Below are 16,853 nucleotides of genomic sequence, written 5' to 3' on the forward strand. Positions count from 1 at the left end.
GGTCCCTCATCAACGACTTGCTGACAAGACAAATCATCGAACCAGCAGCCGGTCCCTGGGCCTCCCCCATCGTATTGGTCACGAAAAAGACCGGCGAGTTGCGCCTCTGCGTTGACTATCGTCGGTTAAACGCCGTGACAACGAAAGATTCGTTCCCGATGCCACGAATGGACGACGTTCTGGACAGACTCGCGGGTGCCAAATTTTTCTCGACGTTGGACCTGCAGAGTGGTTTTTGGCAAGTCCCAGTCGAAGAGAAAGACCGACCAAAAACCGCCTTTACCACTGAATTTGGTCTGTTCCAATTCCGTGTCATGCCTTTCGGCCTCTGCAACGCGCCTGCCACATTCTCCCGGCTAATGGAAGACATTCTCGGCGACCTAACCGGATCAACCTTGGTATATCTCGACGACATCATCATATATAGTCCGACCCCAGAGGCCCACTTGGAACACATCCAGACGGTCCTCAAACGCCTACTTGCGGTCGGGCTCAAAATAAATACGCGGAAGTGCCAGCTGTTTAGGAATGAGGTCTGCTTCCTTGGCCATAAAATCAGCTCCCACGGCGTCTGCACGGATCCAGAGAAGACAAAAGCCGTGAGAGAGTGGCCCACCCCCAAATCGAAGGCACAACTCCGCAGCTTCTTAGGCCTCTGCACCTATTACCGGAGGTTTGTGCAAGGGTTTGCGCAAACGGCGAAACCACTGCATCGTCTCACGGAGGAGAAAACAGTCTTCACGTGGGACCAAGACTGTGAGCATGCCTTCAATGCCCTCAAAAACGCTCTGACAAATGCGGAAACAATGGCATTCCCCCGACCCGAGGGAATCTATATTCTGGACGCGGATGCCAGTCAACATGCCATCGGAGCCGTGCTCTCCCAAGTTCAAGACGGCGAGGAGAAGGTGATCGGGTACTATAGTCGCACCTTGAAGGCACCGGAACGGAACTACTGCGTCACCCGGAAAGAGCTGCTCGCCATCGTCGACGCAGTAGAGCACTTCCACCACTACCTGTACGGAAGCCCCTTCACACTCCGAACCGATCACGCCGCACTGACGTGGCTCCGCAGCTTCAGAAAACCTGAAGGTCAATGGGCCCGCTGGTTGCAACGACTGGGACAGTACCACATGGACGTACAGCATCGAGCAGGGAAGAAACACGGCAACGCCGACGCCCTCTCTAGACGTCCATGTGACCCAGACTGCCCGAAATGCGCGAAAATAGAGAGTGAGCAAATAGCACCCGAAGCCAAACTCGTCACTCTAGGGAACCCACAAAGTCCCCAGGCCACCGACTCCACAATCTCACGCTTCATCGCATGGAAAGAGTCCGGGAGACGACCACTGTGGGAAGAAGTTTCGGCAGAAGAACCCGAAGTTCGGATTCTATGGGCCCAGTGGGACGCACTAACTGTCGACCAGGGTCAGCTCTTCCGGCGATGGGAAAGCCCAAACGGCGAGCGTCAGATCCTGCAATTGGTCATTCCCGAGAGCCACACAAATGAAATCCTATGGGAGATGCACAGTTCCCCGACTGGCGGACACTTCGGCGTCAATAAAACGCTAAAGAATGTCCGCCGCCGATACTACTGGCCAACATGCCGCCCCGACGTTATAAAATGGTGCGAAAAATGCCCCAGGTGTGCAGCGCAAAACGGACCACATACGAGGAACAGGGCGGCCATGCGGCAATACGTGTCAGGGGCACCGATGGACCGAATGGCGATCGACATATTGGGACCGCTACCGGTTACCAATAGGGGGAACCGTTACGTGCTAGTGGCCGCTGATTACTTCACAAAGTGGCCAGAAGCCATTCCCTTACCGGACCAAGAGGCGGAAACGGTAGCGGAAGCCCTAGTAACCCATGTCTTCGCCAAACTGGGCACACCTCGAGAACTGCACTCCGATCAAGGCCGTAATTTTGAAGCCCGAGTCTTTGCCGAAACGCTAGATAAATTGGGCATCTGCAAAACTCGGACGACCCCTTACCACCCTCAGTCGGACGGGATGATCGAGAGGTTAAACCGCACTCTACTGGGATACCTCCGGAAATTCCTGTCCTACTACGACGAGGAGGCAGAACGAGACTGGGACACGATGCTGTCCCCGTTCCTCATGGCTTACCGCTCAACCCCACACGACGCGACAGGAGAGTCGCCAGCCCTGATGATGTTCGGCAGGGAAATGCGCCTTCCGCCCCAACTTATCTACGGCGGACCCCCGGACAGTATACCCGAGCAATCAGCCCACAAATACGTCCAAAATCTCATAGAAGGGATGGCGGAAACGCACAAATTCGCTCGGAAACACCTCCAGAAGACGCATAAAAGAATGAAAGCGGCTTACGACGGGAGGATCTGGGAACCACGATACGAAGAGGGCGATCGCGTTTGGTTGCACAACCCAGCCAAGAAGCCCGGTCGCACCCTTAAACTCCAATCCCCTTGGGAAGGTCCGTTCCGGATTATTAAGAGGATCAGCGACGTTGTCTATCGGATCCGCCGGGAAACAGGGAACTCCCGGTATCTGGTGGTACACGTCAACAGATTAGCGCGATACCTCGCAACACCGGATCCGATCTAAAATTAAAACCCCGTATTGTATTTCCTTGTATTTGTTTATTTATTGTATTTCCTTGTATTTGTTTGTATATGCTTTTGTACATTAATAAATCGCTCGAGACGACCGATCCTGAAGGAGAGGGCAGTGTAACGTACGCCCCCGCAGCCGAAGGAGTGGGGGGAAACTACCCCCGCCCTCGGATGCTGGGGAGTGGGAGAAAGTACCGCTACTTTCTCAGCTATAAAAGAAGCGCCCTTTCCTTCGGAAGTCGAGTCGGACCACAGCTTTCTCTGAGAACTGTCGTTTCCTTTAGACTCCCATCTCTGCTGGTCTTTCCCTGTTCAGTCAAAGCCACCCACTTCACCCCACGTTACACAGTAATACATACATATAGAATCAGAATATATAGAATATAACAATTAATCAGAAATAATAATCATAGTGACATCTATGGATTTCAGATTACTGTGTATAATTAATACAAATTATACACAGGCAGATTTTTGTGACAACAGGATTAGATTTTTTAATACCAATTTTCAGGAACCGTTTCAGCAATGATCAGATAAAATTGGCAAACTCTGATAGAGAAACGATCGATTTGGAGTCACAAAACCCCCAAATCTAACCAGCAGTGGCGAGGACACGAACCTATGACCTCAGTGATGCTAAATATATACCTGCTGTATGTAGAATATAAATTTGGATGTAACCCAATATAACTTACTACATTGGCTGTTTTCCGCAGACTTATATCAATTATTACTACATTGGCTGTTTTCCGCAGACTTATATCAATTATTAAATGGTATAGCAGTGATTTAGGATTTCCAAGTTCAAAATTAAATTCGTTACAAAGTATGTTTTTGAAAGTTATGGAAGGACACTCGGATAAATTTTAAACATTTAAAATCTGCACGCCATTTGAATCACTCTTGTTTTAAAATATAAGTAAGGTCAAATCCATGTCATTAATCGGAAATATTTTAAAGAATCTTCCGAATTTTCAATAAAAATTTAGTTTATAATTTATATATATATAAGCACTAAGAATTAATAAATGATGTTTTTAGATAAAGGAAAAGATTAAAGGCGTCAATTGATAATAGAGATTATAGATCGATCTGTGTTACGATTGTTTGTTTCAATATCATCTAATTCATTTATTAACATATTAATGTATTAAAGATGACTTTTATATTATTGTAAAAATGTTTAAAAATAATATTCGACATTGATTACAGATGTAAACTATTAAAATACATTAATATTTCATTTTTAACGACGCTCTACGTGACGGTGTGGACTCATTCTTAAATTGAATTTGTCATTGCTCGTGTGCTAACGTGAATTATATAAAGAATTTTAGTATTTTAAGACGATATAATCCTAATTTACGATTGATGTTTTAAATACATCGATTCATTTGAATACTTTTTTAGAAAATTGGCAATTTTGGGACTAAGCGAAGCAGAAATGATAATTTGTATTGTCGAGTATCGAAGACTGAAGTGACTGTTCTGTGTGTTACGATTGGTGGTTTCAATTTCATCTCATTACTTTATTACGTTAATTATACACTTGAATTAGCTTTTGAACATTTATCTAAATATTTAAGAACGATATTAGACAGTAAAAACAGTTGTAAACATTTGAATTGTGTATTTATTCCACATTTAATGACACTCCGCGTGACGATGCGGATGCATTCTGAAATTGAATCAGTCATTGATTTCAAGCTGATGCGAATTGAACAACAGATTTTAGCTTTTTACGAAGATAAAACCCTTATAAACGATTGCCGTTTTCAACGCAACGATTAAATTGCGCAGTTTTTTAAGAAAATCCAGATTTTGGGACAAGGCGAAGCAGAAATGAGAACGATTTGATGAAGAATCTGAACAGGGCGAACGCGTAAGTTCGGCGAGCTCCGTCGAGCGCTCAATGCCTCGATCGTGCAACGATGAAATTCACTCGCGTCTCAACTCGAAACGCTCGTTCTCAAACTCTGTCTTCAATCCTCAAACTGGGAAGAACTAAGATGGCAGACACCGCATCTCCAGTCGCAGCCTCTCCTCTACCGACGACTCCGGCCAAGAAGTCCAAAGTCGCAGCCGTCAAGAAGCCTCAGAAGAAGCCCACTCATCCCAAGACCTCGGAAATGGTCAACAACGCTATCTCGGATCTCAAGGAAAGGGGAGGATCCTCACTCCAGGCCATCAAGAAGTTCATTTCGGCCAACTACAAGGTGGACGCCGACAAACTGGCTCCTTTCATCAGAAAGTACCTGAAGGGCGCGGTCGACTCTGGCACTCTGGTTCGCACCAAAGGCAAAGGCGCTGCTGGAAGTTTCAAACTGGAGGCCAAAGCGAAGGGCGCCCCCGCCGCTAAGAAGACCAAAGCCGCCCCCAAGAAAGTCGCAGCCGCCGCTAAGAGCCCCGCCAAGGCAGCCGGACGCGTGCAGAAGCGCAAACCCGCCGCAGCTAAGAAAACTACAGCCGCTGCAGTCAAGCCCAAGAAAGCCGCTGCCAAGAAAACGACTGCCGCCGCTTCTCCGGCTAAGAAGGCCGCCAAGTCTAAAACCCCCACTAAGGCCAAGACCACCACGAAGCCCCCGACAAAGAAACCCAAAGCGCCCAAACCCAAGAAGGCCGGAGTCGCCGCCAAGAGCAAGGCCATCAAGAGGACGGCCGCTAAGAAGTAATCTCGCTTTACTACCACCATCGCCTATTGACGTAAAACTCAATTTAAAAAGCCCTTTTCAGGGCTACCAAACTCTTTTACATAAAGTTGGTTAATATTTTGACATCATCAAAAAGCAACGTTTTTTTAGATTTTTTCCGTGGTATATGTACATATGCATTCACGGGGGGGATTTGTTTCGCAAACTTTCATTTTCCATTTCAAAAAGGATTCAAATTCAATTTTGACATCATCAAAAAGCTAGGTTTTTTTGGAATTTGTTCATGGTATATGTGCATATGCATTCACGGGGGAGTTTGTTTCATTTTCCATTTTAACACCAATAAAAAGGATTCAAATATGTTATGTGCGACGTAGCACGTTTGACTTCAACAGTCTTTATTAGTAGCAGTAAAGTAGCAGTAGTTCGCAAACTTTCATTTTCCATTTTAAAAAGGATTCAAATAAACTATGTGAGTCGTAGCATATTTCATGTCGACAGTCTTATTATTGTAGTCAACAATAATCTAGGTGTAACATCCCGAATGTGTTATTGCGGTTGGGCCAGGTTTTTCGTTAAATGAACTCTGTTTCCAATTTATCGATTAATTATTATTAGTCACATGCACACGTATTTTATTCATTTCAAAAAATTAAACATTTTTCATGTTTGCCTAGTACCAAGCCGATAAGACGCACAGAAAAGGAATTGATGTTTCGCAGGGGACCCCTGAAATTGAAGTTTAAAGTGCTTATGTTCGAAGAAGTGCAAAGTACTTTGATGTAATAGCTAAAATAATTGCGGTGGTTTATTATCATGTTGATCACAATATATGCGAAACATCAGTGGCAAACTGCAAAAAAATATTGTACACTTAAAATAAGTGAAGCTAAAAGGAGGTATGTAGAAAAAGGTAACAGCACAGGGGATGCAAAAAAAGGTAGAATTATGAGAAGCGGTCATAAAACTACTTATCAGGACTGAGTAGGCAATGACATTTTAAAATAGCAGGTACGAAAAAATATAACACAACAAAAAAAGTAGGTAGTTGGGACTGCTAATCGCTAGTTGTTAATCCATTAGAATAAAAGATGACACCCAAAGTGCAGTAAAAAATTACCAATATGCAAATGATGAAACTGTTAATTTTAAACCAAATTTTTATTTGTAAAGAGTATTGGTGGCCCTGAAAAGGGCCTTTTGATGTTCTTCAACGATAGGACGTTGGCGTCTACTTGGAGCTGGTGTATTTGGTGACGGCTTTGGTGCCTTCAGAGACGGCGTGCTTGGCCAACTCTCCTGGAAGCAGGAGACGGACTGCAGTCTGGATTTCGCGAGAAGTGATGGTGGAGCGCTTGTTGTAGTGGGCGAGACGAGAAGCCTCGGCTGCGATGCGCTCGAAGATGTCGTTGACGAAGCTGTTCATGATGCTCATCGCCTTCGACGAGATGCCGGTGTCGGGGTGCACCTGCTTCAACACCTTGTAGATGTAGATGGCGTAACTCTCCTTCCTCCTGCGCTTGTTCTTCTTCTTTCCATCCCCCTTCGAGATGTTCTTCTGGGCTTTGCCGCCAGATTTCTTCGCGGCTTTTCCACTCCCCTTGGGTGGCATCGTGTATCGCAGTGATCCAAAGGGATGCTGTCGATACGAGAGGACGCTTCAGAATGAATTTCAAACTGCTAAAATTTCCTTGTGGCTACTTCGCCCCTCCGCGTCGACGGCAGATGTGTCTGTATTGTGCAACTGCGTGAACGTTGAGGTTGTGTTCATAAATACGGGTGGAAACAAATTTTTGTCATTCGCTCGCCGTCTCTCGCACCGTGCGCTAGTCCGCACCGTGCTCGCTTTCACTCCGTCGCTACACAACTCCAACTCGTCATGTCCGGCCGTGGAAAAGGAGGCAAGGTGAAGGGAAAGGCAAAGTCGCGCTCCAGCCGAGCTGGTCTGCAGTTCCCCGTGGGCAGGATCCATCGTCTGCTGAGGAAAGGCAATTACGCGGAGCGCGTGGGAGCCGGAGCCCCCGTCTACTTGGCCGCCGTCATGGAATATTTGGCCGCTGAAGTCCTCGAGTTGGCCGGAAACGCCGCTCGCGACAACAAGAAGACCAGAATCATCCCCCGCCATCTCCAACTGGCCATCCGCAACGACGAGGAGTTGAACAAATTGCTCTCTGGAGTGACAATCGCTCAAGGAGGCGTCCTGCCCAACATCCAAGCTGTCTTGTTGCCCAAGAAAACCGAAAAGAAAGCTTAAACGATAAACGAGTCTGTTCCCTACAATCAAACGGCCCTTTTCAGGGCCACCAATATTTTTGAGCGTCTGCTCGGTCATGACAATATTTTCACTACTGCAATTAAAATTTTTCGTCGTATTTATTTACGAAATGGATACTGATAAATAAAAATATAAAATTAGTCAACCCAAACGAAAATATACGTATGTATTTATATCATCATCAATGTATAATAGCACGAGCAAAAAAAGAAATTATCAGAGCGGAGACTAATCAATCTATTACTAGTGTTATTTGTAATACAAACAGCTTAAACATGGCCAATCTCATAGTAAATATTTATTTGAATATTCATTTATTTTTCTGCGAAACAACAATAGTTACATACAAAGTCTCTTTCGAAATTATATATTAGATACATAGATATATGGAAAAATACTTCACCATCAAAAACGATATTACACATTTGATTTAAATAATTTTGAAATTATTAGTTCAAAAGTGCCATCTATCCGGCAACGTAAAAATTTTACATTCGACCAATTATGAAATTAGGTGTTCTCGTGGTTCGGTATCTTGCTATTCAACAAACCCGTATTCGACGAACATAGTGAAACATTTTGTAAGCACCATTTCATAAATTACACTGAGCAACAAAAAATCACGTTTTTGAGTTACCAGAGCAGAGACTAACCAATCTTTACTAGAAAACCAATCCTTATGAATGTGGTGAAATAAAAAACTGGCCAAATAAACGCAAAATAGCACGGAGAAAAAATCCGTAAAAAAATCATTTTTAACTTTTAAAATTCGCTAGACAATTAATTATAAGTATTTTAAAACAAAAAAAAATAACAATCAATAGGAAAAACATCTGACTATTGATTCCAATACTCACTTTGAGCACATCCAATACTAGATTTTTAGACCGCAATAGCCAAAAAAACTATAGAAATCGCACATTTTTTAAACGATCACTAACCAACAAAAATCATTATCATATTCAAATTCAGCGGGTCAAACTTAGTAAAGATTGGTAAGTCTTCACTCTGCTAATTTTTTTTGTTGCTCAGTGTTATTGAAAAACGAAATGAGCCTTAAATACATATGTATATTACCAAAACGTACGCGGTCTCAGGACCAAGGTGGCAGCGTTTAATACGGCAATGTATAGTGTTTCAGGTAATATTGTGGCGCTAACCGAAACATGGTTAACGCCATCGTTTTTGATTCCGAATTGTTTGACTCTTCATGGTTAGATGACGTGGTGGGTGGGGGAGTTTTATTTGCTTCTCGTGTCTAGTTGCGGTCTGCCAGAATGAAGATCTTTGAAAACTCCTTCTGGCGAGGACTTATGGGTGAGGGGACTTATCTTTGAAATTCCACTCGCTGCGAATGAGAATGTATGTATATATATGACTTATTGTTTACGTATATGATAAATGTACGTGATTTTATGAATGAGCGTGACATTTTGTTAATAATGGGCGATTTTTAATTTGCCGAGTACTAATATCTATCTGCAATAAATTCAATTTTGTTATTTCTTATTGCGACTTAGTACAAGTTGGTTCACCCATTCGTCCAAGTATGCTCGATATTATGTTAGTGAATGAATCTAATGTGTCAGCAACGATGATACCCATGCCCAAAAGGAACTGCGATCATCCCTGAAGACCTATATCATGATGCATTACAAATTGAGCTTTTGTTTTTATCTTCTAAGAGAGCAGCTTCAGCTTGTTCATCTGTTGGAGTTTCATCATTGCGATGGAATTTTGCTCGTATTAATTAATATTATTATTTTTTTGGGCAAAGGCTCAGGGAGCGCTGAGGGCGAAGCCCTAGAAGGAAAAGAAATTAAATTTTAAATTTTAAAATTATTTTTTTTTAATAAAATGTTTACTATTTGATTAGTCATGTTTAAGCGGTTTATATTACAAATACCGAGCGAAACCGGGTAATACATCTAGTATTATATAAGATCTAGTTCGCGTTGATGTTGTGGTGCGGGCTGGTGACGATGCACTTTTTTACTGGTATTAGGTGGTTAGAACACTAAGCACAAGTTAGTGCATTAGCCATGGCATACTGTTACGGTTAGTGTGGTTAGTTTTATGTTTAGCAGTTATAATTTTATATTAGTAGTTTGGTTAACTTAACTTAAGGTTAGGGTTAAAATTAATTTATGGCAATGTATCTGTTGGTAACTGTGCCGTCTGAGCAACTGCATAAACTTGGATGGATATTTGGTTAAAGTCAATTGGCAGGTTGAACTCGTTGTTGTTGTCTCAGGATTGGAGTAGAGTTTTTGAGAGAACAGATGTTAATGATGCAGTCATGTTTTTAATTGTTTATTTCTGAAAAAACCTTCATTTGACAACACAAGATCTTTTCCGAAATGGTTTGATTTAGAGGTAATATACGTGATCAATCGGAAACACTCTTTCCATAAGATATGGAAGAGGTTTCGGAACCCCATTGATTTTGATATATATTTTCCAATTTGAGCACTAAAATCAGGTCTCTGACGGCATCCTATCATCGTCGATATATTAACAATTGTGAAAAGGGTATTCGAAATAATTCTTCATAGATTCATTTTTAATCATTGTAGCCAATATTTGATTGATCAACAGCATTGTTGATCAATCAAATTTGTTCTTTGCAACAGTTCTTTTGTATCGAATCTATTATACGTTTCTAAATTAATTGGCAAATCTCTTGATTCTTCACTACAGGCAGACGTTATTTATACTGATTTTGAAAAGGCCTTTGATAAGGTTGACAATGGCATTCTCATTCGAAAGCTTTCTAATTTTGGTTTATCTGGTTATAGTGCGTTTTTACACCGATTATTTAACGAACAGAAAGCATTATGTTTCATTATGAAAGCATTATGGAAAATTTTTAACTCCGGGATTTCCCTCAAATGCCTCATTATCTCGAACGGGATCCATTTGAGACCAATCCAGGGTAATTTCATCTTCCGAGTCACTTCATGACATATGCATTATGCGTGACCCACCTCGCATTGTCAAAAAATTAGAATCATCGTCACTCTCGTTATCATCAATATCTGATTGACGGTCTTCATATACTTCATTTATAAACGAATCTTCATCCATTTTGGGGTTTGTTAAAATAAAATAAAATTTAACAGCAAAAAGCTTCACAAAAATTGCACAACACTCGCGAGAACAAAATAAAATTTGTCCTTTCCCGGCGACTTTCAGCAGATAACTGAGGAAATAAATAAACGACCGAAAAAATTAAATAGTTTATGAAAGCAACCGAATACAATAGAAACTGATTTTTTCTGAAAATTCTTTGTTTAACAAATGTCGATAAATACACTTTCAACGACAATAATATTGAGTGACGAATGGTTCACAAAATAATAAAACTGAATCTTCCGTCGTTTACCAATGGCGGCAACTTAAAATTAATAAAGGCGAGCGGAAATGGTCTGGGTCATTTAAAAGTAATCCATCAAAGGGAGAAATTTCGTACAAAAATATGCTGTATTGAAACACAACGTGCTTTGAAATGCGGCCGATAACATTTAGTTATCTATAAAATATTTAGAGACAAAAGTAAATGATATTGAATCACTTGAAACTTCAGTCGAATCTACGTGAAAACAATAGAGATGTACTTTTTACCGAAAGCTCTTGCAAAATAAAAAAAAAGTGTCTAATTTGTATGATCACGAGAAGTCCCCTAATAAATCAAAGGAAGTGCATACAAAAAAAAACTTTCTATTGAAGAAACTGCTCTCAAGTATAAAATAAAACGTCACTGGTAAAAACCAATAAACAATAATGAAGCGAGAGAACTTTGTTTGTACCCCTATTTTGTCGATGTTTATTTTACATTTGTAAACCTTTTTTTTTCTTAGTAAAATCTCACAGAAAGTATCGAACCCATGCATTTGTCACGATTTGCCTTTGATAAAAAAAAAAGCCGCCGCTGCACTTGTGACGCTCTTTATGGCCCATAATTTATGGGGGTAATAAAGAAGTTTGAAAAGCAGTGTTAGTGTGTTGATAAAATATTATTTTTGCGTAATTATTAACGAAAAAATATAAGGTTGCGTGCCACGAGTTGCGAATCACTTACATTTCGCCAAAGCAATACGCGTACAATCCACGTTTGCAATACGATACTCGGACTGCGGTGATATTTGAATTAAATAAAAATACAATGAGAATTTTCTATGAGATATGTAATTACTAGAGGTAGGATAGTCACAGTGCTATCCATTGTTCGGCAAACCTTTAACAATGCATTTACAACCTTTGAACAATACACGGCCCCCTCAGGCTCCGGTGACTAGTAATTACTAAGAATCAATTGAAATCAATAAAAATCAATGAAAATTTAAAATAAACCAAAATCTATAGCACACGTTCTTAAAAAATTAAAATTAAGTTCTTAAATGGAGGTGGAGATGCCAATTCACGCCATCTACGAGAAAAACGCAGTTCTCACTGCGACGAGCTCTCAGCTCATTCAATTGGGTTGATGCGTGTTGTCATTTGGCGCCTAGAAGCCAGGATGGCGTTCCACACACGCGCTATCAAAACTGGATTGCGTCATGCTGCCGAAGGCGAGAGAGGACCACCCCGGAAGGTTGCAGGGAAAGGCAACCAGCAGAAGCGGAGTCATCCGGAGAACGAGAGCCAGGGTCAACCAGAAGCAGTGCACCGGGCTACGATCGTCGAACTTATCGAAGACTAGCAGCCAGCCGGGTCGACGACGACTTTTGGTGATGTCGTCGTCAGAAAAGGAGCTGTCGCGACGTAGAATGGGATACGTCGATTACGAGTTCACCACCGCTCCCGTGATGTCTACATTCAATACTCGATGTCATCGAAATTCAGCGCAGCGATCGATGGTTGTTGATCTGCGTCCACTGTTTTCAACATGGGGAGATATTTCAAGGGCGAGAGACCGTTCAGAAGGAGTCGTCACCAGCTACACAGCATTCGCAGTACGAAGGCATGAATCATCGCGTTATGGTCCGTACGCACCAAACCAACGACGATTTTGGGCCAACTTTTAAAACCAGTAGCGTACAAAATATCGAAATAAAAATGAAATAAAAAAATTGAAATTAAATATCAAAATTAAGCTAACGAGCGAGATTGAGCTAAAATTAGATCATCGTTGATGTTTTGAATTACAACAATGTTTTGAATTACGACAAAACGCATTACAACCAGAGAAATATTATAATTACGAGCGAAAAAAACCTTGTTATTGTTTCTTATAAGTCGTCACGATACACTACTGTGTTTCCCCCTTCGGAAATATTTAACCAATGAAGATTTTGGGCCAACTTTTAAAACCAGTAGCGTACAAAATATCGAAATAAAAAAATTTAAATTAAATATCAAAATTAAGCTAACGAGCGAGATTGAGCTAAAATTAGATCATCGTTGATGTTTTGAATTACAACAATGTTTTGAATTACGACGATATTTTTTTTATTTTTTATTTATTTATTTAACATATTAGCCACAGTGACATTACAGAGATCTCCAACGCGTCGCTGTGGCCGGTCATTCAGTAATAATAACATGATAACAGTAATAATAACTTATAATAATAACAATATTAACACAACATCATTAAAATCATAAAATCATAAAAAAAAGAAAAAAAATAGATAAAGTAATAACAATCATTAATATTTATAATAGGCAAAATCAACCACTGGCATTCCTCAACAACCACTCAACCAGATTAGTATATTTTATATTAAAGAGGTCAATTTCACCAGAAATCCTGTTAAGCAGATATATCGCTCTAGATATAGGAGCCGTTGACAACATATTTGTGCGAGCCACAGGAGGAACAAACAAATCACGATTTCTCAAGTCCCTGAATTTACTACCGAAGGTGCATTAAACCTAAATTCCTTTAGAACCTGACGATTGTGTATTATCCCATTCAAGAGCTTAAAAAAGTGTCTTCCCAGTAACATATTCCGACGAGACTCCAATGAGTTGAAACCTAACGCCCCTAATAGGAATGCACTAGGATATAGCCAAGGATAATAACCACACTGTCTCAAATAAAGATATCTGAGAAACCGTTTTTGGATTCTCTCAATCTTCAATGAATGAGTTATATGGGTAGGATTCCATATAATAGAAGAAAATTCTAGAATACTACGTACTAAAGATTCATAAGGAATTTTAAGCACCAACGTACTCTGGAAAGGTTTGCTAACTCTTAGTAAGAATCCCAGCATTTTATTTCCCAGCACGCAAACAAATATTGTCTATGTGTCGTTTAAATTGAAAATTATTCGAGAACAAGACCCCCAAATCACAATATTCATCTACAAACTTTAATTCAACACCACTTAGGCGATATGGATAAATCAAGCGATTTGAAGATCTTGTCACATTGAGAACACAGCATTTTTGAATGCTAAAAAATAATTTATTATCGACAGACCAACTTGACAGCGCATCTAAGTCCAATTGGAGAAGGGCTGCGTCACTATGAGACTTAACTGTCTTAAAAAGCTTAAGGTCATCGGCGAATAAAAGATAGTCTGAATACTTAATTATTTTTGAGATGTCATTATTGTAAATTAAAAAGAATCATGCACAGAGTCGTCAAGCTAGGTTTCCGTTAGTAACAGGATGTCAGCACATTGAATAGCCGAGTTAGAACCTAATTCATCCAGTTTAGATTTAAGGCCTCGTACATTTTGATAGAAAATGCTTATATTATGCATTACAACCAGAGAAATATTATAATTACGAGCGAAAAAAACCTTGTTATTGTTTCTTATAAGTCGTCACGATACACCAATGTGTTTCGCCGTCGATGAAATATTTAACAAAAAAAATGTCGGTGATTTGTCAAAGGGTTTTTTTTTCTTTCGTCGAAATAAAATTAATAATCACACATTATCCGATAAATTTTACCTCTGAGATGGATTTAATTATTTGATTTATTTCGACGAGAGAAACAATTGAAGACATTATCCGATAAAATTTACCTCTGAAATGATTTAATTAATTGATTTATTTCGACGAGAGAAACAATTGAAGACAAAAAAATTTCCTTTGATTAAACCGACAACGTCTCGGGTTGAAGAAATCGCTCGGTCACCCATACTAACACATAATATATGCTCAGTAGCTGCGCATTACGGGGAAGTAAAAATAATAATTCTTTGATTTTTTTTTCGATCTTAGTGCGTATCTACATAAGTCAAAACATCTTCGACAAACAAAAGTCGAGGATTATCTGTATGTGATTGTTGATGATCTAATTTTAGGTCAATCTCGAAAATTTATTTAAATTGGGCATGTTCTGTTTTAACTTTCAATATTTTATTTTAATTTTAATATATTGATTATAATTTTATTTTGATATTTGAATTTAATTTTAATATAATAATAATATTTTTAATTTTGATATTTAATTTCAATTTTTAAATTTAATTTTTATTTCGATATTTTGTACGCTACTGGTTTAATCCTGCTGGTTAAATCGTTGGACCAAATTCGTCGTTGGTTTGGTCCGTACGCAGCATTAGGCTGGCCGCGCACTAGGCAGCCAGGCTGCCGCAGCCTGGATGCCGCAGCCAAAATATTGAGCAGCCAGTTTCGGCAGCCAGAGTCGAAGGCCAGTAGTCACCTTTCCGTCAAGCGTAGAAGAAATAATTCTTTACCTCTTGTTTCGTAAGAAACGCAAAGCAAAGAGAAGATTTTGGATTCATTCATTCAAACAAACAGCGTTTCCAGAATTGAATGGAGAAAGATGGATTGAGATAGCAAATGGTTTCAATAAAAATGCAAATTTTCCCAATTGCATTGGTGCCATCGATGGTAAACATATATGTAAGATTAATAAAACCAAGCTTTCCTCACACTTTGTATTTGTGATTTCCTACCATCTTCGTCTTTTCACATCTCGATCACTATATTCTTCTGAAGACATATCCCATATTGCCTTACGATTTAATCCGTTAACAGATATCCGTTACAGATAATCCTTGAAAGGTCACACAGTCTCTGGGATTCTATTCGCTATCCGCGGCGTAAAACTTCTGGCTGCTACGTCAAGTGCGCGGAGACTGAAGGCAGCCACATACTAGCCACATACATTCTACCTTGCAGACTCTGGCTGCGTGCAGCCAGCTGGCTGCCGTGCAATCGTACGCGATCTATTGGCTGCCGCAGCCAGGAATTCTTGGCTGCCTAGTGCGCGGGCTCCAATGAGCCACCGTATGTTAGATTGGCTGCCTAGTGCGCGGCCAGTCTTAGTGTCGCTACTTCCACGAAATGAAATGGGTTTCGTTTCGTAAACAATGCAACGGAAGAGTTAACGAAAGATTTTGATTAACGAAAGTTAATCAAAATCAAAAGGAAGTTGGAAGACATTTGATGTTGGTAAAACAGAAAAGGAGAAATTGTGGACACTGTAAAAATAAAACGTTTTCCGCTTGTGATAACTGTGAAATTCCATTGCATGACAAATGTTTTGTACCGTATCATAATAATTAATTATTTTGTCTTCGTGCCTATTTTGTTTTTACGACTTTTGAACCCGAAATCTCGTTTATGACATTTCTTCTTTTAAAAGGGTGCAACCTTTTTTTTTTGTTGACGATGTGTATGTAACAATATACCTACGTGTGTTGTAACGCAATTTGAAAATATCATTTTATCGAAGAGATGCGTGTTTGTTATTTTTAAAATTAATTTTATAAATTTCTTAACAATAACATTACAAATAACCAGTGAGAAAGTATTATAACTGATTATGTGACTCCATTGTGATTTTTGTATTATTTTTTTTTTATTCTATGTACATATATATTCTTTTCAAAAATGTAAAAGAAAAAATTAAAAAAAAAACATGTTTCATTAGCCCCAAAGGTCGTTCACGACACCACCCTGAAAAAAATTAAAAATGTTGTAAATTAAATAATTATCCATCCCTATCCTATAAAAAATATGGGACTTGTGTTTTCACGCGAGCTCTGGGTTCAAATGGGTTAAATTCGAGTCCGTTCTATCGTTTAGCCGTTTCTCCAAATTTTCAAGTACATAATTCATCTGCTATTTGACTTCTTCCTTATTCCTTAATTTTTATTTCTTCATATAATTTAGTGTGAGGTCAGCTGAATGCATATCTAAGTTTCCCATCCGAATTTACGTTATTACTAGAGGTAGGATAGCCAAGGTGCCGCTCATTGTTCCATTGTTGTAAATCCTTTGTAAAAAAGGTTCGGCAAACCTTTAACAATGCATTTACAACATTTGAACCGGGCTTTAGTTATTACTACTACTCGCCACCGGTGTCGCGTCGATAGCTCACACACACACTAAC

General features: G+C 40.0%; 3 protein-coding genes across 3 annotated transcripts; 2 read left to right on the plus strand and 1 right to left on the minus strand.

Moving 5' to 3' along the window:
- Positions 1-4,548: 4,548 nt before the first annotated feature.
- LOC143909030 (histone H1-like) lies at positions 4,549-5,733 on the plus strand. The gene has a single exon (XM_077426920.1). It carries the CDS (start codon positions 4,612-4,614, stop codon positions 5,272-5,274), a length of 663 nt encoding a protein of 220 aa, XP_077283046.1. The 5' UTR covers positions 4,549-4,611; the 3' UTR covers positions 5,275-5,733.
- Positions 5,734-6,478: 745 nt separating this feature from the next.
- LOC143909481 (histone H2B-like) lies at positions 6,479-6,865 on the minus strand. The gene has a single exon (XM_077427479.1). The coding sequence runs from the start codon at positions 6,863-6,865 to the stop codon at positions 6,485-6,487; it is 381 nt and encodes a 126-aa protein (XP_077283605.1). The 3' UTR covers positions 6,479-6,484.
- A 260-nt stretch (positions 6,866-7,125) lies between these two features.
- On the plus strand, positions 7,126-7,507 carry LOC143909070 (histone H2A-like). The gene has a single exon (XM_077426964.1). The coding sequence runs from the start codon at positions 7,133-7,135 to the stop codon at positions 7,505-7,507; it is 375 nt and encodes a 124-aa protein (XP_077283090.1). The 5' UTR covers positions 7,126-7,132.
- The last annotated feature ends 9,346 nt before the right edge of the window (positions 7,508-16,853 follow it).

Source organism: Arctopsyche grandis, chromosome 3 (genome assembly GCF_051622035.1).
Source record: "Arctopsyche grandis isolate Sample6627 chromosome 3, ASM5162203v2, whole genome shotgun sequence".
NCBI lineage: Eukaryota > Metazoa > Arthropoda > Insecta > Trichoptera > Hydropsychidae > Arctopsyche > Arctopsyche grandis.

Coding starts and splice junctions, on each gene's coding strand:
- LOC143909481 (XM_077427479.1), bottom strand. CDS start 6,865: ATGCCACCCAAGGGGAGTGGAAAAGCCGCGAAGAAATCTGGCGGCAAA.
- LOC143909030 (XM_077426920.1), top strand. CDS start 4,612: ATGGCAGACACCGCATCTCCAGTCGCAGCCTCTCCTCTACCGACGACT.
- LOC143909070 (XM_077426964.1), top strand. CDS start 7,133: ATGTCCGGCCGTGGAAAAGGAGGCAAGGTGAAGGGAAAGGCAAAGTCG.